The sequence below is a fragment of the Onychostoma macrolepis genome, chromosome 01 (genome assembly GCF_012432095.1).
Source record: "Onychostoma macrolepis isolate SWU-2019 chromosome 01, ASM1243209v1, whole genome shotgun sequence".
Classification (NCBI taxonomy): domain Eukaryota; kingdom Metazoa; phylum Chordata; class Actinopteri; order Cypriniformes; family Cyprinidae; genus Onychostoma; species Onychostoma macrolepis.
The window spans coordinates 2,260,884-2,284,217 of NC_081155.1; the positions used below are offsets into that span (position 1 = coordinate 2,260,884).

General features: G+C 38.7%; 2 protein-coding genes across 4 annotated transcripts; both read left to right on the forward strand.

Moving 5' to 3' along the window:
* Positions 1-63: 63 nt before the first annotated feature.
* Positions 64-16,734, forward strand: olfm2b (olfactomedin 2b). Of its 2 annotated transcripts, none has more exons than XM_058792580.1 (7): positions 64-416; positions 4,141-4,284; positions 4,362-4,517; positions 4,943-5,162; positions 7,957-8,063; positions 8,982-9,096; positions 15,454-16,734. In XM_058792580.1, the coding sequence occupies exons 1-7, from the start codon at positions 276-278 to the stop codon at positions 16,023-16,025; spliced, it is 1,455 nt and encodes a 484-aa protein (XP_058648563.1). In that variant the 5' UTR covers positions 64-275; the 3' UTR covers positions 16,026-16,734. The 2 variants fall into 2 exon arrangements, with proteins under 2 accessions (XP_058648563.1, XP_058648564.1); XM_058792581.1 differs by having other exon boundaries at positions 4,144-4,284.
* A 903-nt stretch (positions 16,735-17,637) lies between these two features.
* On the forward strand, positions 17,638-23,270 carry mvb12a (multivesicular body subunit 12A). 2 transcript variants are annotated; one of them, XM_058763754.1, is made up of 10 exons: positions 17,638-17,752; positions 18,507-18,602; positions 18,692-18,775; positions 19,023-19,122; positions 19,234-19,363; positions 20,891-21,031; positions 21,436-21,551; positions 21,727-21,785; positions 22,050-22,109; positions 22,607-23,270. In XM_058763754.1, the coding sequence occupies exons 2-10, from the start codon at positions 18,507-18,509 to the stop codon at positions 22,670-22,672; spliced, it is 852 nt and encodes a 283-aa protein (XP_058619737.1). In that variant the 5' UTR covers positions 17,638-17,752; the 3' UTR covers positions 22,673-23,270. The 2 variants fall into 2 exon arrangements, with proteins under 2 accessions (XP_058619737.1, XP_058619799.1); XM_058763816.1 differs by having other exon boundaries at positions 17,653-17,705.
* The last annotated feature ends 64 nt before the right edge of the window (positions 23,271-23,334 follow it).

Here is a 23,334-nt window from a genome sequence, read left to right on the forward strand (position 1 = left end):
CTCTCTCTCTCTCTCTCTCTATCTCTCCCACTCTCTCTCTCTCTCTCTCTGTAGGTTTAGTATCGTGAGACGTTCGTCTGCTGCTGTTCTCTGTTCCGGTCAGCAGTGAATCGGGACGTCTGGACTGCACTCATCTTCATCAGACTGATTTATGATCTGGTTTGAGTTTGTCTGGGATCCACCTGTGGTTTCCGAGTTGAATTAACAAACTTTCTTCTTTGACGTCAGGACTAAGGACTGTCGGTCTGGTGTACAGTGAGCTCGACCGGCGGGACATGAGTGTTCCTCTGCTGAAGGTCGGTGCGGTTCTGAGCACCATGATCATGGTCACTAACTGGATGTCCCAGACGCTGCCGGGGCTGGTGGGACTCGATCCGCACATCGCACGGCCTGGAACCTCCGAGAAGATCATCAGCGTAAGTACAAACATTACTCTGTATGTGTGAGACAAATGTGTGTTTGTGCTTTAGCTTGTGTGTTTGTGTCCGTCTCTAAACATGAGGTGTAATTCTGAACTGGGAACAAACAAACTCACTGACACACACAAACACTCCCACACACACAGTGTGGCACTTCCTCCAAGAACTGGAGATCTGCCACTCGCGGCCGGCCAGGACCTGGCATCGCCACGGCAACCTCACAGCACCAGCCAGCCAATCAGAGACACACACTCAGCACCAGCCAGCCAATCAGAAAACACACACTCAGCACCAGCCAGCCAATCAGAGACGCACGGCAACTTCACAGCACCAGCCAGCCAATCAGAGACACACGCTCAGCACCAGGCAGCTAATCAGAAAACACACACTCAGCACCAGCCAGCCAATCAGAGACGCACGGCAACCTCACAGCACCAGCCAGCCAATCAGACACACACTCAGCACCAGGCAGCTAATCAGAAAACACACACTCAGCACCAGCCAGCCAATCAGAGACGAACTGCAACCTCACAGCACCAGCCAGCCAATCAGAGACACACGCTCAGCACCAGCCAGCCAATCAGAGACACACGCTCAGCACCAGCCAGCCAATCAGAGACACACGCTCAGCACCAGCCAGCCAATCAGAAAACACACTCAGTAGCAATCAGCCAATCAGAGATGCACGTTGACCTCAAAAGTTAGCAGTGAGATATATTGACTCCAGTCTGAAATAGTGAGTGCTTTCAGACAGGTTTCCCTGAACACTTCCCCGTCTGTCATTGGTCAGTCCAACTGATGGTCCCGCCTCAAACTCACATGATTGGTTGAGTCAGATGTTTATCAGTGTAGTGAAAGCATCTCTTTTTAGTAATTAAATGACCAGTGACTGCGAGTCTGAACATTAAACACACACACCACACACTGTCTGAACAGCAGCACAGATTTCACCAGAAAATGAACCTCAGCAACAATACTGACCGACTCATTCTTTTGAATGAATGTAATGATGAATTAGAAGGGGGTCAGTCTAATGATCAGCTTTTACACTGAAGGTCAAACACTCTGGCTCTCCTTCACTAACTGTACAGCATCAGAGTGTGTGTGTGTGTGCGTGCGTGTGTGTCCGTGGGATGTCGGCTCTCTCTGTGTGAGAGTGTGTTTGTGTTTCATACGCTGCTGTGACACACACATGGACACTCACAGTAACCGGATCAGAACAGATGGAAACGGCTCGTCTAATTAAAGAGCCCAGCAGTGTGTGTGTGTGTGTGTGTGTGTGTATGAGAGAGACATGGGTTCAGTGTGTGTGTATGGGTGTGTTTTGTACACGAGTTGTTTTATTTCTACAAATAGTTATCATATAATCTCTGAATTAAAGGCAAATTATTCTTATTACACTGACTAGTGCCTATGGTTATTATTGTTTAAATTAAATGAATACATTTTACATTTTTATTTTGATATTGTTATTAATAAAACTTAAACTAACCATTAAAATCACTACTTGAAATAAAATAAACATTAATTGATATAAAATAAAATACAAAATAATTTCAGCAACATTTCTTATTTTTTAGTTTCACTAGAACTACTAAAATAACTATAAATAAAAATTCTAAAAATGATATAGAAATATTTTTTAAAAACTAATCAAATATAACAAAACACAAAAAAATCCATTTAAATACTTTAAAATAAAGGAATATTAAATTAAAATTAAAAGGGAAATCTAAAGAAAATCTAAAGAAAATCAATTCAATTTCTTTAACAAAAATTATAATAGCATATCAATAGTTTTTTCAATTGCTAGCAAGCATTGTTCAATACTGAAGCCACATTTTCAAAACTGTTCACACATTCAGCGATACAGAAGTCTATGTGGACCAAACTGTGAATCATTCGTCATTGCTTTCAGACAAAATGCATACAATGACCACATTTTTCAAAATCCACAAACACTTTTGTCACTCATACTCCACAACCTGCAAAACACTATAAATTTTCAGCACATTTTTCAGAACGATGGCAAATGGCAAATGTCCATTTTTGCAGGAATTATATTGAAATATAAAATCTTAGCAGAATATTTATTATGAAATTGAATAATAATTATTCCAAACACAACTAAATGCAATTTCAGCTGAAAGCCAAGCCAAATGTCCTATTTTTAGTCTTCTTCTTCTTCTTCCTTCTTTCTTTCTTTCTTTCTTTCTTTCTTGGTTAACTTTTGATAAATGGATGGCTTTGGAATGATTTTGTTTGGAAACATGGATCAGGGAAGACACATTGGTGGGAAAAAAGAGTGCCAGAGAGAGGGAGGACTAGAACCCTCACAGTACTGAACAGTGAACATCCATCCATTTATCTATTCCATACATTTTCCCAGTGCTTGTCCTGTGTATGGTCACGAGGCTGGAGCCTTTCCTGGGTCATATAGGCAGGACAAGACCCTGGACAGATGGCCAGTCCATCACACACATTCATATTCACACTCACTACAGTCTCCAGTTCACCTGTCCTGTATGTCTCTGGATTGTGGGAGAAACCCAGAGGAAACCAACATCAACACAGAGAGAACATATAAACTCAACACAGAAAGACTGCGCATACAGCACCTCATTATACTAGACTTAAGGTTTTTTTTTTTGTTGTTGTTGTTGTAATTATTGCTTCAGAATTTTTTTTTATATATGTGTATATGTATGTATATGTATATATATGTATTTTATAAAGTAAATTTTGTAAATGTTGATGGGTTTTGTTTTTGGTGTATAAAGAAACAGGGTGGAAATTATTTGTGCTGTAATACAGTTAGTAAAATGAAAAGATATTATTCTTAGCCAATAATGAAATACTTATGTGACAAATCATTCAAACTTCAAAGATAAAAGTTCATCGATTAAGTAATGATCCCTGTTTTTAGTGTTTTTTAAATCAGTGTGTTTTGAATGAAATGTATGTTTTTTGAATGAGAATTGTTCCCAGTGTTATGATGACACAAGCTTATTTTGAGACCTATAAAGTGTTTTGTTGGTCTGAGTGAGTTTTGGAGGTGAGATCAACTTTTTGGCCAAGATTCGTGTTAGTAATGCAGACTGTATGAACAGTTTTGAAAATGTGGCTTCAGTATTGAACAATGCTTGTTAGCAATTGAAAAAAAAAAAACTGTAATACTAAAATATTAAATGTGTCAGAGAACAAAATACTAAAATGTGTCACAGATTAAAAAGTATTCTTGTCTGCTGAAAAAAAAAAAAGTCTAACTGGTTGGCTGATTATTGATGGTTTAAAATAGTCTCCTAGTCTGATTATCTGAAATGTGTCCAAAAAAAATGCTGGAAAAAAAAAAAAAAAACAGTTTAAGGCCAGTTTAAAATGTTCTGTTACACGTTGTCTTTATTAGAAAGTGTTTTTTCTTCTTCTTCTCTCCACATATAACTCTTATTGAAGTGAATGTGTGGAGATGATGTTCTTCTGTGGTGTTTTTATCCTGAAAGTTAAACCTGTTGACGGTGGGTGAAGAATGACGCTGAACTGAGTGTTGAGTTGAGTGCGGTGTTGTTTATGTGGTGTGTGTTGAGTAGTGTTGTTTATGTGGTGTGTGTGTGTTGAGTGTTGTTTATGTGTTTTGTGTGTTGACTTGCGGTGTTTATGTGGTGTGTGTTGTTTGTGTGTTGAGTAGTGTTGTTTATGTGTTTTGTGTGGTGTGTGTGATCAGCAGGTCTCGTACCCCGGTGAGGAAGAGGGCTGGCAGGTGTACGGCTCTGTTCAGGGGAAGTGCGTTTGCTCCATCATGACTCCGGCTCACGGTGTCTGCGGTGGAGACCCTCGACACACTCGTCTGCAGCAAATCTCTGATCAGGTGAGCATCACGCAGCTTCAGAGCACCACACACACACCTCACCATCATCATCATCATCATCTGTGTGTGTGTGACAGCTGCTGAACATCTCTCAGCACATGGAGATCCTGAGCCAGCGGACCACTCAAGATCTGCAGCAGCTGAGAGACTCTGAGATGCTGCTGGAGACGCTGGAGAGAAGATTGAACACAGCCCACGAGGAGTCTCACAGCCTGACCAGCAAGAGCCTGCAGGTAACACTATACACACACTCACACTCACACTATACACTCACACACACACACACACACACACACACACACACACTCGCACTATACACACACACTCACCCAGATTTATGAAGGCTGGGATTCTTTTTTTTTTTTTTTTTTAATGGCACTTTCTAGCTAATAACATATATTAGAACTTGACTTGAAAAGTTTTGATTATTAGTTTAACTTAAAGGGGTCATGACATGGATTTTTTGTTATTATTTTAATATTTTACTTGAGGTTTACTTAGTTTTGTTTAGTTTAATTTACTTCTATATTAGTAAAATTAACTAAACTAAGTCAATCTCAAGGAAAATATTAAGATAATAATAAAAAATCCACGTCATTACCCCTTTAAATGTTTACAGTATATATATGGCATGTGGTCAGTGCTTGTGTGTCTACAGGAGCTGCGCGGGAGCGTGTCTCAGTGTCGCCCCCTGCGGGTGCTGGTGGGGCGTCTGCGGGCCGATGTGGGGCAGCTGGAGGCTCTGAAGGAGGAGCTGCAGAGGCTGAACGACTCTCTGTCCATCCTGCAGGAGCGCTTCACTCTCCATCACTATCTGCAGCTGCAGCAGCGCCAGTTCATCCTGCAGCAGCACCTGCACTCCTGCTCCAGTCAGCTAGGTACCGATCACAGCATCAGCATCATCATCATCATCATCCTCATCACCACAGCATCATCATCATCATCCTCATCATCATCACCACAGCATCATTATCATTATCATCATCAGCATCATCATTATCAGAATCATCATCAGCATCAGAATCATCATCAGTATCATCAGTATCAGAATCGTCATCAGCATCATCATCAGAATCGTCATCAGCATCATCATCAGAATCATCATCATCAGCATAATCATCATCAGCATCACAGCAGCATCATCCTCATCAGCATCATCATCATCAGAACCATCATCAGCATTATCATCATCAGCATCACCAGTATCAGAATCAGCATCAGAATCATCATCAGCATCATCATGACCAGAATCATCATCAGCATTATCATCATCAGCATCAGTATTATCAGTATCAGAATCATCATCAGCATCATCATCAGAATCATCAGCATAATCATCATCAGCATCAGAATCATCATCATCAGCATCAAAATCATCATCCTCATCAGCATCATCAGTATCAGAATCATCAGGATCACAGAAGCATCATTCTCATCAGCATCAACATCATCAGAATCATCATCAGCATTATCAGCATCAGCATCACCAGTATCAGAATCATCATCATCAGAATCATCATCAGCATCAGAATCAGAATTATCAGAATCAGCATCAGAATCATCATCATCCTCATCAGCATCATTAAAATCATCATCAGCATCACCAGTATCAGAATCATCATCATCAGAATCATCATCAGCATCAGAATCAGAATGATCAGAATCAGCATCAGAATCATCATCATCCTCATCAGCATCATTAAAATCATCATCAGCATCACCAGTATCAGAATAATCATCATCAGCATCAGAATCAGCAGCAGCATCAGAATCAGCAGCAGCATCATCAAAATCATCATCATCATCATCATCATCAGCATCATCAGCTTCAGAATCATCATCAGAATCATCATCAGCATCATCATCAGCATCAGTATCATCAGTATCAGAATCATCATCAGCATCAGAATGATCAGAATCATCATCATCCTCATCAGCATCATCAGAATCATCATCAGCATTATCATCATCATCAGCATCACCAGTATCAGAATAATAATCATCAGCATCAGCATCAGAATCAGCAGCAGCAGCATCAAAATCATCATCCTCATCATCATCATCATCAGCATCATCAGCTTCAGAATCATCATCAGAATCATCATCAGCATCATCATCAGCATCAGTATCATCAGTATCAGAATCATCATCAGCATCATCATCAGCATAATCAGCATCAGAATCATCATCATCATCATGAACATCAGAATCATCACCCACATCATCCTCATCAGTATCAGAATCATCATCATCATCATCATCATCATCACAGCAGCATCATCCTCATCAGCATCATCAGAAACGTCATCAGCATTATCATCATCAGCATCAGCATCACCAGTATCAGAATCATCATCAGCATCAGAATCATCATCAGCATCATCATGATCAGAATCATCATCAGCATTATCATCATCAGCATCAGCATCAGAATCATCATCATCAGCATAATCATCATCAGCATCAGAATCATCATCATCAGCATCAAAATCATCAGCAGCAGCAGCATCATCAGTATCAGCATCACCAGTATCAGAATCATCATCAGAATCATCATCATTAGCAGCAGCAGCATAATCAGCATCAGAATCAGCATCAGAATCATCATCATCCTCATCAGCATCATCAGAATCAGTATCAGAATCATCATCAGCATCAGAATCATCATCATCAGAATCATCTTCATCAGCATAATCATCATCAGCATCAGAATCATCATCAGCATCAGAATCATCATCAGCATCATCATCATCAGAATCATCTTCATCAGCATAATCATCATCAGCATCAGAATCATCAGAATCAGCATCAGAATCATCATCAGCATCATCAGCATCAGAATCATCATCAGCATCATCAGCATCAGAATCATCTTCATCAGCATAATCATCATCAGCATCAGAATCAGAATCATCATCAGCATCATCAGCATCAGAATCATTATCAGTATCATCATCATCAGAATCATCATCATCCTCATCATCAGCATCATCATCGTCATCATCAGAATCAGCATAATCTTCAGCAGCATAATCATCATCAGTATCATCATCATCATCATCAGAATCAGCATCATCATCATCATCATCATCATCATCAGAATCATCATCATCAGCAGCATAATCAGCATCAGAATAATCATCATCAGAATCATCATCATCAGCAGCATAATCAGCATCAGAATAATCAGCATCAGCAGCAGCATAATCAGCATCAGAATCATCATCATCAGCAGCAGCATAATCATCATCAGCATCAGAATCATCTTCATCATCAGCATCATCATCAGCATCATCATTAGAATCATTATCAGCATCATCGTCATCATCATCACCACCATCAGAATCAGCATCATCATCAGAATCATCATCAGCATCAGCATCATCAGAATCATCATCAGCATCATCATCAGAATCATGAGCATCATCATCATCATCATCAACATAATCATCATTATCAGCATCATCATCATCATCATCAGAATCATCAGCATCATCCTTATCCTCAGCAGCATCAGCATCAGCATCATCATCAGCATAATCATCAGCAGCATCAGAATCATAATCATCATCATCAGCATCATCATCAGAATCATCATCATCATCAGCAGCAGCATCATCATCATCATCATCCTCGCAGCGCTGATGCTCACACTGCTCTTTGTGTTGTCAGGTTGTGGCCGGCTGACAGGCATAAGCGCTCCGCTCACTATCAGATCCTCAGGCTCACGCTTCGGATCATGGATGATGGACAGTGTGATCGACAGCTCAGACAACCGCGTATGTAGGAGATCTCATCCCACACACACACGCATGGCTGCCCTTCTCGACCTTTTAGACTCCCAAGGTCCATCACAACAATATTTGAAGAACCCATGATGTTCCCAGTTATAAATGACTTACTGTAAGGATTTTTAGAAGTATTTTTACTTACAATTTCTACCTTATAAAACAAGGTTGGCACCCAAAAAAATTTATAATCATTATAAAAATGCTAATGGAATTTTCAAATTGTATTAATGTCCATCACTTTTCAGGTCTAGAAATCACACTTTTTTTAAAACGAGCTTTCCTTATGTATCCAGGTTTTCCAAGACCACAAAAATCTTGGTTCTTCAAAGACAAAAGCCAGATTTTTATATTTAGTTGTTTTAGCTGAAGTCATTCTAAGTTCTCTTGCTGATTTTGAAGTTTCCCTGGTTGAGAACCACTGCTGTGGCTCTTATATGGTATTTTCTGTAAAATAAGTTGTCAAAATTGCATTGCTGAGAGATAGAAACTTAAGACATTCTATAAGTCACATTTTATTACATTCAGAAATAATTTAAAATATCGGTGAATAAAACAAAACATTTACAAACATTATAAACATGTATTTAAGTTCTTGTCACTCCACAACAAATCCTTTGAATTTAGAATTTAAAACAGAACAGCAATGAAAAATATAAGTATATAATAAACATAAATTATAGTTTATTTAGTTTTATTGAGAATATATAGTTTTAGTTTATTTGTCTTAGTTCTTTAAGTACATAAGTTTAAACTAAATGATAATGATAAATGTTGCCTGGGTAACGTGGTTCATAATTTTTATTTCAGTTAAAGTTTATTTCAAGCATCAAGAATTAGTTTTAGTTTAATCGTATTAGTTTTAGTTAACGATAATAACCCTGATCTGTGTGGTGTGTGTGTGTGTAGGTGTGGGTGATGGATGGTTATTTTAAGGGCAGGCGTCTGGTGGAGTATCAGTCTCTCGGTGACTTCGCTACTGGACAGAACTTCATCGTCCATCATCTTCCTCACCTGTGGGCAGGTGTGAATGCTAATCTATCAAACACCTTCAGTGATGTTCACACGGAGAATCACATGAACCGCTAACAACAAACAAACAAACAAACAAACACTCACTGTCTTCATCTCCAACACTACAACTACTGATTCAGCATTCAAACTAGGGATGCACCGATACCACTTTTTCCAGTACTCGCCTGATTATTTTTATACTTTATACTTTTATTTTTGCTACTTGCCGATACCAAGTAATGATAGCGATATTTTCATTGCATTTGTACATTTTTTAAATATTGGGTACAGAAACCAAAAGAATATGTATAATGTTACAGTTTTTCTCGATTGATAACACACAATTCATGAAACAATTCAGCATTTCCTCACAACTATGAACAAAATCTCAAAACTACACACCAACTCGTGCAAACTTCAAACTTCCAGGTCAAAGCCAAACAATTTAGTCAAAAACACATTCTCTTTTGTCAGACTCACATTTTGGCCTCAGATGACACACAAACCTGACAAATACATACACTACTTCACTGCCTAGAGAACACTCGTGAATCCTTTTGCTAGTCAATGTCTCTTACAGTATACAGCATAAATACAGGGGTGCAGATACAGTTTTCTGCAAAACTCTACACAAGAACGGCATCATTTTGCACAGGTTTAATGCTGTTCTCATTTAGAAAACACAAACACCTCAAGAATCACAAAATGAACACAAATAGCACACATTTACCCATGTGTGAACATTAAGTAGCAAAACTGATGACACAGCAGTCAGAATCTCAGGATGATATGAACAAGAGCACAGGTGGTTATGTGTCCTGGTAATAATGGGATACAAAGAGAATAGGAGGAGAAAAGAAAAATGAAGGGGATGAGGTCAAGAGTCATTTGTTGCTGATGAAATATAAAGCATTATAGTTGAGCATGTTCTTGTGCATGGAACGACCATAAGGAAAGCTGGCCTGCAGGTTCATTTACGGGGTTTTACACTACTTACACAGTACACTTGCAGTACATAGTAGCAGTATTTCAGATGAGAGAACTTTCACTATTCTTTGTACTGTAAATACCGTAGCACACACCCTCAAACTCGTAACCGTTGAATTGATTTGTAGCCAAGTACTTCTCACATGTATTTGAGCAGAAGTGAGAGTCGACTGTCTAGGGGAGGAAACATCTTTTGTCACTAAGAAACTGTTATAGTATAACAAATAAGGATATTACCAATACTGTAATGCAACTTGGCAGAGGATGCTGTATTTATTTATTTATTGCTGTACAGTAACTGACAGGATATTCCAATGTGTGTTTACTGTATATTCAGTTGTTTGGTCTTTGAACTTTTCTCTTCTAGTACTATTCATCTACTGTAAGATAACTTTACAGTAGTGTAATGAAAGTGAACTTTTTCTTAAAATTTGTTGGTGAATTTTACTGTATCTGCACAACTCTATTTATACTGCAGACATTTATTTATAACAGACATTGAATAATTGTTTCATGAATTGTGTGTTAGCAATCCAGAAAAACTGTATTTTCTCCTCCTATTCCTCTTTGTATCCCTCTACCAGGATTCATTTTCCAAAGCACATACAAAACACACGTGTGCTCTTGTTCATATCATCCTGAGATTCTGACCTGTGTGTCAGTTTTGCTACTTAATCTTCACACAGGGATAAATGTGTGCTATTTGTGTTCATTTTTTGATGCTTGAGTTAATTATATTGTGTGTTTGTGTTTTCTGACTAAGAACATGGTTAAACCTGTGCAAAATGATGGAGTTTTTGTGTAGAGTTTTGCAGAAAACACTGAGCAAATTGGGACGTGTGTGTAAACAGGTGAAATGTGTTAAAAGTTTTGAGAAACGTGTCTTTGTTTTGAGAACTGTTTGAATGGTTTTGAAAATTGGGCCAAATGAATCAGTTATAGTGTGTTAGCAGTCGAGAAAAACTGTAATTGGTTAACATCATTTATCAAATAGATACAGTCAAACCAAAATTTATTCAGACACCTTCAACATTTCTCACATTATCACAGTTTATTCCATATAGTTTATGGTAATACAATATGACAAGAACTCAGAGTTAAACTGTGTCAGAACAAAATCAGCTCGATAATGTCAGATAACTTTGATAGAAAGGTATGTGATGGATTACAATCAACCAAAATTCTTCAGACAGCTGTTAGTATGACAATATTTACACATCTATCAGTACTTTGTCAGGCAACCCTTGGCCTTAATGACAGCCTGTAGTCTCCTGGCATGCTGTCAACCAGGTGCATGCAAACCTGAACTGTCTTTTTCTCTCAGACTCGGTCTGAATCAATTTTACTGGTAGTCCACTGTATGAAGAATTTTTGGATATAATATGTCACAGTTTTCTTTATTTTGCTATCCTCACTTACATAAATGAACTATAGTGTCATGCACCCACTAGTAAAAAATATCAAAAATTATATTTAGTCTCTGAATAATTTTTGGTTTGACTGTATATCCATCGGTTATTTTCACACTTAATTATACACATTAAAATGTATTTTACAAGTTTTTGTTACTTTCACTGTTCATTTTTTTTTGTTGTTGTTCTACGGTACATCATCTTTAAATTAATAGCATTAGAGCTGCTCCATTGCATCATGTGTTTTGCTGTAATAATGCAGGGAACCACTCGTTATAAATCTCCTAACTCTGATATTTTCAGAAATAGAAGTCGCTTGTTTCTTTTCATCTAAAACATGATGCAATTTATATAACATCAATAAATATCACACAAGAGACGTGCTCTCTCTCTCTCTCCCTCCCTACCGTTAAGTAACTTGTGCATTGTTTTGCTCACTTGTTTTTGACGTATCCGACTGAACTACAGACTTTCCAGTGATGTCTGTGAGAAAGGGATATTACAGTTTTTTTCAGTTGCTAACAAGCGTTTACCAATACAGCAACACACCTACATCACACAATTAGCCAATTAGTTAACTTTCTGGCCAAAACCACATTTTGTTAAATAAATACATACTCAACATTTCAAAATGCTGAATACCTTTTTCTACATATACTAACTCTATCAAAACATAGCTATCCTGATTCAAAATCAAGTCATTCGGTCAAAACATTGGCACTGGTTTTCTATCCAGTAGGAACATACAGTCAATCATAGTGCACAGACTCTCAAAATGATAACAATTAATGGCATTACAAAAACTGCATTACTTGTCATGTCTCAGTTCTACCTGCATATAATAGACTATATAGTTTTTTGTAATTTAGCCTTCAGTTTACCTTCATCTGAAAACCATTTTACATTTTTAACATTGTGTTTTTACATTTTTACATTGTGTTCATTCTTGGCAACATACTATCTAAAACTAAATGAGTCATTACTTATAGAACGTACAATAGAAAAAAACAGGGTCCCCTATGCAGAAATTCAGTTGGAACCTTGATTGAAACTGCTTCCAGTGGGTCAGTGCTGGAGTGTTGTGATGTGATGGTAGCTGATGCCAGGGATCAACAAAAATTACAGCATCCTTTGGTTACTATGCAAGCTTGTTTCTATCACAGAATTAAAAAAAAGTAAAACAGTAATTGTGACCTTTTTATCTCACTATTGAGACCTATATTGCAATTGTGAGTTTACATCTTGCAATTCAGACTTTATCAGAATTGTGAGATACTGTAAATTCACAATTGCAAGAAAAAAGTCAGAATTCTGAGATAAAGTCACAATTACCCTTTATATTCCACGGCAGAAATAAGCTTTCATAGGTTCCACATGTGCAAGGGGAAAAAACAAACAAACAATCATAAAAAATGCACAGTCAAACACACATTCTCACTCCTCTCCCTTCCTCTTCTCCCCTTTTCTGATCCAACTACTCCTCTCCCTCTCCCAGGCATTATTTTTCTGATTCTTTGTGTTGTTCTGCATCCACAAAACCAATTCAAAGAGGTCTTTTTTACTTGTTGTTGATGTAATGGAAAGAGCTTCAACACCTGACTATTCCTCCAACTGAGACTGGAATCAGCTATTTCTAAGTATTTCAGTGATCTGTTACTTAAAAGTGCTTATCAGGTGTTACAATATTTTATATAGAGGGATTTTTTCAATACGTTTGAGCTTCTGTTGTAGCAGACGTAGAAGCTTTATACTATATTTAAGGTTTGGAACATTAGGTCTTCAATTCTGACATTCTGTGTTTAAGCATTTGTAAATATGACTAAAACGATCCATGATTTTGGTTTTGGGTGAGCTTGTATAAAAAGAAAATGTAAGCATTTTAGAAACATGGTAATTGACTGCATATTGTGTGAAAACAACACATATTGTGCTAATGGTATGGTCACAACAGACGGATGTTGTGCTAATTGTGTTTAGAGTTTTGAAAATGTGACTACAGATTGGACAGAAGGATGTTAGCAATTGAAAAAAACTGTAACTCGACAAGCTCGCACATCTGTGCCGGCGCATGCTCAATCCGCTTTTCAGCTCACGCACATCAGATATAAAGGCATTAATACTGAATGTTTAACATTATTCATTGCATACATCTGCTTCGTGGACATCCTTAATCTCTAATAACTCCATTCTGCTGCCTGTTGCTCTGTTGTCGTCTTGCTTTGTCTGAATATGGCACTTATCACATGCTGTGTGGTATCGGCATTTGGTATCGGGGCATTTTAATGAATACAAGTACCAATACAGGAGCTCAGTATCGGCACCGATACCAGTATCGGCATCCCTAATTCAAACCCAAAAAACTCCTGTCATACAAAAAAAAAAAAAAAAATGTTGTAAACTAAGAATTATGAATAAAAAGTCAGGATTGTGAGATATAAACTTAGAACTACAAGAAAAAAAATCTAAATTGTGATATGCAAACTTTATGGAAAATCAGAAATTATGAGAAAAAGTTAGAATTGCGAGATGTAACACAGAACTACGAATAAAAAAGTCAGAATTGCGAGATTTAAATAAAAAATGGAAAGACTCAGAACTACGAAAAAGTCGGAATTCTAAGATATAAACTCTTCTGAGATATAAACTGAGATGTAAACTATTATGAATAATATTACAACAACATCATTTAAGGTCAGAATTACGAAAGAAGTAAGTGAGACGTAAACTCAATTCAGGGGGAAAAAGTCAGAATTGCAACACATGAACTTACAATTATGAATAATATTACAACTACATCATGTAAACTCAGAACTATGAAAAAAGTCAGTGAGATGCAGAGGTGTAAAGTATTGGAGTGAATGTAACTAATTACTGTACATGAGTATCTTTTCGGATACTTTGTAGTTTTACTGATTATGAAAGATATTAGCAACTTTTACTCTCTACTTCATTACATTCTTGAATGAGTATCTGTACTCTACTCAACTACATTTGTTACATGTTCTCTATGCCTTGTCTTGGACTTTTGTCATTTCCTGTCTCCCGTGGTGTTTGTAGTCAGTTTGTATCTTATCTTGTTCAGCTTGTTAGCCTTCTGTATATATATATATATATATATATATATATAGCCCTAGTGTTTCTTTAGTTCTTTGTGAGTTGTTGAATGTAATGGTTGTCTGTCATTGTTGCCTTTGGTTTTGGTTTATTGTTTGTTCTAGATTTTCCATGAAATGCCTGCTCACAGATCCTTGCATCTGCCTGTTTTTCTCAGCTTCTCCACAACATTACAGTTTTTGACTGGCATGTCTCTTTGACAAGTGCATCTTTGAGCCTATATTTAGTCAAAGTAAAATACTTAAGTACTGTTAAAATCAGATACTCCAAGACTTTTACTCAAGTTGTTTTGGAATTGGTGACTTGTAACGTGAAGTGGAGTAATTTTCACTGTAAGGAATCTGTACTTTTACTCAAGTAGGATTTTCCGGTACTCTTTACACCTCTGGTGAGACGTAAACTCAATTCAGGGAGAAAAGTCAGAATTGCGAGATACAATGTTGCAAGTATGTTTTTAAACTGCTCCTATTATGAGTAATGAAAGGTTCATATTTTGGTTTTGAGAGTCCCCAACAACAGGTTGACATTCATTGTCTTATAACATGCATTTATTTGCATTTCTATTCAGACCAACGCGAAAAGACCAACAAGAGAGCGGGCAATATGCTAAAGTTTCATGTTGACGTCAACATGAAACGGCTTGGGATTCGTTTTAAAAACGACTGGTTTCAATGATTCAGAGTCGACTCTTTCTTTTGAGAGACAATAACTTTATACACGGTGCACTTTCAGATTTAAAACTCCGCAGGATGTTTAAAACACTGCATGCAAGCTCATTTTCAAAAATCCATAATAGGGGCACTTTAATATCCTTACAGCTGTCAGAAGTGATTTTCTGTGCTTGTGTCTCTCAGGGACGGGTCACGTGGTGTATAACGGCTCTCTGTACTATAACAAACACCACAGTAACGTGCTGGTGCGCTACGACCTGTCGTCCGGCGGCGTTCTGCAGCAGCGCCCGCTCGCTCAGGCCGGGTTCAACAACACCTTCCCGTACTCGTGGGGCGGCTCGTCCGACATCGACCTGATGGCCGACGAGACGGGGCTGTGGGCCGTGTACTCCAGCATCGGCCGTGGCGGGAACATGCTGCTGAGCCGGCTGCATCCCGACTCGCTGGAGGTGCTGCGCTCCTGGGACACGGGCTTCCCCAAGCGCAGCGCCGGAGAGGCCTTCCTCATCTGCGGCTCGCTCTACGTCACCAACTCGCACCTGGCCGGCGCCAAAGTGCACTTCACCTTCCACACGGCCTCAGCCTCGTACGAGTACACCGACATCGCCTTCCACAACCAGTACTCGCACATCTCCATGCTGGACTACAACCCGCGCGTCAGGGCGCTCTACACCTGGAACAATGGGCACCAGGTGCTGTACGACATCACGCTCCTGCACTTCATCCGGACACGCCGCGCAAACTCAACCGACTGACTCCAGAAACCAGTTCCCCAAACGCCCTGAAGCTGCATGAGCCACGCATGCCAAGCCCTGCCGAACTCAACTCAACTCAACTGAACTTTCCTCTCTTCCCAGACCGGCCAACCTGTACGCATTTTGACCACAAAGTAAACTCAGAATTAAGAAAAAAGTCAGAATTGCAAAATGTGAACTCAGAATTACGAGAAAAAAAGTCAAAATTGTCAAAACTTGGAGATGTTCTGAAAATTCTGAAGAAAAAAAAAAAAGTAGAATTCCAAGATATAAACTCAGAATTATGAAAAAGTCAGAATTGTGAGATTATGAAAATATTGTAACTTGGAGATGTAAACTCAAAATTCCAAGAGAAAAAAAAGAAGAAGAAAAAAAAAAAGTAGAATTCCAAGATGCAAACTCAGAATTAAAAGAAAAAAGTCAGAATTGTGAATTTAAACCCATAATTACGAGAAAAAGTCAGTATTGTGATATGTAAAGTCAGAATTACGAAAAAGGCCAGAATTGTGAGATTAAATAGCTGAACTTTCACTTTCACTCTGAACTTTTCACTTTTCCTCTTATTTTTCTTTGCTAGAAAGAACGAAGTAGAATATGTAAATATGCTCCTTCGGTTTTTGAAAAGGTGCTTTGTGAAATGTACTTCTGTTTGTTCATGTCAATAAAATCTCACAAATAAAAAGAAATGTATGATTTTTTAAATACAGTATTTGTACAGAAATTTTGGGAATTATTATGGTGAAAAATCCTTCAATATGAAACTAGCATATTAAGAGCTTTTTTCCCCTAAATGTTATTATTGATTTTTGTAATGGTTGTAATTGCTTGTTGTGTTTGTAGGTGGCAGTGATGAGTTCAGTCCAGTCCTGCTTTTAATCCACATTATTCATTTTGATCAGAGGTTCTCAACACAACAATATTTGAAGGTTGCATGACTTTTTCCTATGTTTGTGATTTATGATTTAACAATCCTGCTGGAAAAAAACAAAAAAAACAAAACAAAAAACAATAGAACCATAGAAAATGTAATGGTTATAATGGGAGTATTGTTTTAATGGAAACTATAATGGTGTCTACTGGTATGTGGTGGATTCTATTGGTGGGATGTTAAATCCTATTGGAAAAATGCCCAAAACACACAACAAAAAGGAATTTTGTAATGGTTTTACTGGAAAAAGCTAATTGTTTATAATGGTATTTTAATGGAAACCACTGGAATTTCTGTGATGGTTTCTATTGGGCTTCTATTGTTGTTGTTTTTTTGTTTTGTTTTTTTTTTTAGCAGGAACTATTAAAGAGGATGATTAAACAATATATTTGTATTCGCAATGTTTACCAAATAAAATATTTTAAAACGTTTTAGCATGAATATAGATTCAAGATTGTATTCATATGACTTCTCCAAGTCTAGATATCACACTTTTACAATTTTTCAAAGAAAAGGGACGTTGAGGGTTGATTAAAATAAGGAATGTATTGATGTTTAGTTCGTAGAGCTTAGTTTAATCTTTTATTTGTGATTTTAAGTCATCTTAGAAGTTTCCCGAGGACTTTTGGTTTTGAACAGTAAACAATAAATTGCACTGAGCATGCGCGGTCCGCTGTGACGCCACCGCGGTGCATGATGGGAGTCGTAGTCTTCCACTTCTTCCTGTTCTCTGACTGCGGCAGTGAGTTCAGGTCAGTTTCGTGTTTGGAAACGAGAAAAACTTCATAACCAACAGCCTGTAAGTCCTGAATTCAGTCTCATGTCTTCATTAAAGCTGATCATAATCAGTTAAAGTGTAAATGCTGATGTCAATGCCGATTATAGCGTGTGTGCTGTGTCGAGATGATAACAGCTGCTAAACACATCATTTAATGAGTATTAACAGTGTGATTAACTCAGAGTAGTTCACTAGATAAATCATTAACTATATACCAGCTGATCTGTCTGTTTTCGTTCTGTCTGTCTGTCTATATGTGACCCAGGATCACAAACCAGTTATAAGAGTAAGGGTTCGAAACTGAGATTTATACATCATCTGAATAAATAATCTTTCCATTGATGTATGGTTATATTTGGTCGAGATACAACTATTTGAAAATCTGGAATCTGAGGGTGCAAAAAAAATAAATAAATTTAGAAAATCTCCTTTACAGTTGTCCAAATGAAGTTCTTAGCAATGCATATTACTAATCAAAAAGTGAGTTTTTATATATTTACGGTAGGAAATTTACAACATATCTTCATGGAACATGATCTTTACTTAATATCCTAATGATTTTTGGTGTAAAAGAAAAATGGATAATGTATTGTTGGCTATTACTACTAATATACATGTGCTACTCATGACTGCTTTTGTGCTGCTGGGTCACATATAACTGTCTGTATCAGTCTGTGCATGTCTGTCTAATCAAGTTATATCTGCTGATGCTCCTGTGACGGTGAGCAGTGTGTCATCAGTATTGAATCCTCATGATCTGTTTGTCTGTCTGTAGATGTCTGTGTTCGAGTCGTCTAGTGCCTTCAGCAGGCCCATCACTGGAGTGGCCTGGGCGTCAAACCCCACCACCTGCCCCGGTCAATTCATCCTGGTAAACAATACAACCACACACACACACACACCTGCGGTCACATGCTCATCTGGAGTTCAGACGGTGTCATTAACTCTGTGTGTGTTTAGATCACTCAGACTGAAGATGGAGCCTCCGCTAACTTCATCCGAGGGTTTGCAATCAAGTCAGGATACTACCTGTGTTACAGTAAGGTAAGATGCATTACAGGGTGGATTCACTTGTGAATGATCGTTCTGTCATCATTTACTCACCGTCATGTCGTTCTAAACCTGTATGACATTCTTTCTTCAGTGAATCACAAAAGAACGTGCAGTTGTTAGACGAGAATAACACACATAAACACTGACATACTGCTGTTTTAACTTCCATCTCACCACACATGTGATGTCTCCACATACTGACATGCTCTTAAGACTCATTCCTGTCTTTCTCTTGTAGGATCTGTCCGGTGGGATGGTTGTGGCGGATGTGAAGGTGATTACGGATAAAGAGACGATTCCTCACGGTTACTGCTACATCCCAGAATTCCTGGAGCCCAGTAAGATGTTTCATTGACAGATGTGGGCCTTAGAGCCTCCACAGATCTGCTTGTCTGTCTCTCCTGATGTGGAAGTGTAATCACTGTGTGTGTGTGTGTGTGTTTGTACAGAGGCGTCTGTTGGGAAGAAGAAGCGCATCTGTATGCAGATCGTTCCTGTGGGCAGCGTTACGACGGCGATTTTAGATCTCAAACTGACAGCTAAGAATAAGACCATGGTGCAGCAGTACACCTGCCTGGGGTGAGAGACACCACGCACCTGCTCTAGAATCACATGCTCTATTCAACGATTCTCATATCATGAGACTCACTATACATGTCTGTTCAACAGTTCTCCTATCTGACACTCTGTATGCTGGTTCTGGAACCAGGCAGTCTGGACTTCATGAATCAGATGCTCTGTTTAGAAGTTTTAGAATCAGACACTTTGTATTCAGGTTCTGGAATCAGACACTGTATTAAACAGTTTTTCAATCATATGCTTTGTAATCTGATTTTTAAATCAGATGCTCTATTTTTATGGTTCTCCAATCTAATGCTCTGTCCTCTGGTTCTTGAACCAGACGCTCTGGACACTGCTTCTAGAATCAGATAATCTGGACACTAGTTCTAAAATCAGATGTTCTGGACACTGGCTCTGGAATCAGATGTCCTGGTCTCTGATGCTCTGGCCTTTGGTTCTGGATGCTGTATTTATCATTTCTGGACTCAGACACTCTGGACACTGTTATAGAATCAGACGCACAGTACGCAGGTTCTGGAATCAGACATTGTGTGCATTGGCTTTAGAATCAGACACTTTTTACACAGGTTCTAGAATCAGACGCTCTATATGCTGGTTCTAGAATCAGACGCTCTATACTCTGGTTCTAGAATCATACGCTTTTTACTCTGGTTCTAGAATCAGATGCTCTGTACACAGGTTCTGGAATCAGACGTTTTGTGCACTGGCTTTTAAATAAGACACTATGTACACAGGTTTGGAATCAGATGCTCTATACGCTGGTTCAAGAGTCAGACACTCTGTACACAGTCTCTAGAATCAGACACCCTGTACTGGTTCTGGAATCAGACACTCTGTACATAGTTTCTAGAATCAGACACTCTACACTGGTTCTGGAATCAGACGCTCTATATGCTGGTTCAAGAGTCAGACACACTGTACACAGTCTCTAGAATCAGACAACCTGTACTGGTTCTGGAATCAGACACTCTGTACATCGTTTCTAGAATCAGACACTCTACACTGGTTCTGGAATCAGACGCTCTATATTCTGGTTCTAGAGTCAGACACTCTACACAGTTTCTAGAATCAGACTCTCTACACTGGTTCTGGAATCAGACGCTCTACACTGGTTCTGGAATCAGACACTCTACACTGGTTCTGGAATCAGACGCTCTATATTCTGGTTCTAGAGTCAGACACTCTACACAGTTTCTAGAATCAGACACTCTACACTGGTTCTGGAATCAGACGCTCTATATGCTGGTTCAAGAGTCAGACACACTGTACACAGTCTCTAGAATCAGACAACCTGTACTGGTTCTAGAATCAGACACTCTGTACACAGTTTCTAGAATCAGAAACTCTACACTGGTTCTGGAATCAGACACTCTATATGCTGGTTCAAGAGTCAGACACACTGCACACACTTTCTAGAATCAGACGTTCTGTACACAGTTTCTTGAATCAGACACTCTACACTGGTTCTGGATTCAGACGCTCTGGGCTGCTGTTCTTGGTTTTTATTGTGTGTATTTGTTTCAGGGACATGAATGGCTTCGTGGTGTGGTGTTTAAAGGGCCAGTTCTCCACTCCAACTCCTCAAGCCAAGCCTCGCAGTGTCAGTCTGGACATGCGCAGTCTCTCACTGGAAGGAACCGGACCCCCGCAGCCTCTCAAGCCCAGGTACTTCCTTTCACAGCCGTCACTGTGGAGAACATCAGCGTTATGGGATTCACAGTGACACAAGATTCACAAACAGACTCCAGTGTTTGGATGATTTGACTGTTAAATTAGACTGAAGCAAATGAGCTGTTTGGCTCGGCAGTATTCCACACAGGTAGAAATATCAATTCAGAGCAAAGTGTCCGACCAGTGTCACATTATATAGCTCTCCATCACTGAATTCACAGCTTTAAAGCATCTTTAGTGATTCGGTGTTGGCTTTAAACCACAGTGATGTAGCCTAGTGCTGACTGAACACAAAACCCTAGAGTGTAAGTGTTCAGGGTGGTTGCTAGGGTGTTAAGAGTGGTTGCTAGGGTATTACTATGTGGCTGCTTGGGTGTTCTGACTGTCTGTTTCCATAGCAACCCTCCTGAAGTCCCATCGAAAGTCAGCCGTCGGCGCAGTAAGCTGGACACAAACAACCCGATGGAGGCTGTGTATGACAGCGGTAACCACAGCAGCATCTACGGTATCACAGGTACAGCAACAGACAAACCAATCACATCGTCCCTTCATATGACAGGAGCACACACAAGCTGTGTCCTATATAAATATCATCATATGCATCATGCATTTAACAATCTTCACATGTGGTATGAGTAAAATTGTGTGAATTTGTCACGTGACTCACTCTTGTTTATGTTTGTTCTCAGCGATGGATGGAGTTCCTTTCTCTCTACACCCGAAGTTTGAGTCTCAGTCAAACTCAAAGGTCAGAGGTCACTGCATTACTCATTAACATGTGGATATATGTAAGAAATCACATGCATTCATCTGGTCATTATGGCTCAATAAAGACGGACAGGGCTTTTGTTGACTTAGTGACTAGAGTGAAGATTTTGAAGTAAGATGTGAGAATTCTAATCAAGGGATCTTAAAAAATGATTATTGTACAAAAGTATTTGTCTACAGAATGCTGTCATTAACCAATCACAATCACAGTGACCCATAACAGACGTGTTGTTGTGCCTGTCAGGTGTCTGTGAGCACGCTGAGTGACATCCGTATCAAATCAGTGCAGGACATTGAGAATGAGGTGAGGAGATCTGCATCTGTATCAAGCCTTACTGCTTTTATAACCCTGATAGCACACGTACATCTCGGAGACGTCTATTTGATGTCTGCATTTACATCTGCAAGACATATTTTTTAGGGTGTTTGCTCATCTGCAATACGTCTATAGGACGTCTCCTTTTAGATGTCAAATAGACGTCTATTAGATGTCTTTAAGATGTTTATGATTTAGAATGTATGTAAAACTGACATCTTACAGACGTCTGTCAGACGTTTATAGACAGCAGATGCTTTCCAGATCAAGAGATCTTTAACAGACATCTTGCAGACGTACGTGTGCTATCTGGGAATTATCATTATAAGAAATCATTATCATTTTAAGATAGTTAGACGACATTTTGAGATTTGTTTCTTATTGTTCTGGAGGACTTTTATTTTGAATCTGGCTTGCTTTGTGGCGATTATTTGTTGATTTCTGTGAAGTTGAGCAGATTTTAATGACCGATTGTTTCTCTGCAGTATAACTACACGTTTGCGGTGGAGGAACTGGCAGCGAGGAGGATCTGTCCGTCATTGAGCGGCTGAAACCATTCCTCTCCTCGGATCAGAATCACATTCCTGGCTCTGGTCCATGAAATCACACACTTATTTCTGGTTTATGATAACGTATGTTTAAGTTCGACCCGAGCTCACACTACTGGTTTTGCAGGGCTGGTTCTGGTTGGTCTCATTCTCTCTTTTCTTCTCTGGGTTGGTTGAACATGAAGGATTTCAAACACATTATGTGCATGTGTTTCTACATGTTACAGATTCGCGTGTTTCTGCGAAACACTAACAGGCGAATCAAAGGGCTTGACAAAGTGCCTTCTCCACAGAGATATGTACATGTCATTTTATAAGGCCAAATATTTTATGTATCTGTTTTGGGACTTTGAGCTGCAGTTTAGTATTTAAAAAGTGTGGTTACACTAATATTCTCTATTTATCTTATGAAAACTATAAGTTTCAGAAACGTGGGGACCAAAAAACAATGTATTTTTCTTGTATTCTCTGAATTGCTCTTTTATCTGTTTAAATATTCTTAAAACTATTGCATAATGTCATACTGCCGTGCTCTGTGAGCTAGTCTTTTATACTTGCTTCGTCTTTTTGTGGAATTTTAATAAAAGTGATCAGATCTTGACTGAATGTATTTGCAGATTTACAGAAGGAAGTTACATTTTAACTAAAATTTCTCATGTTGACCT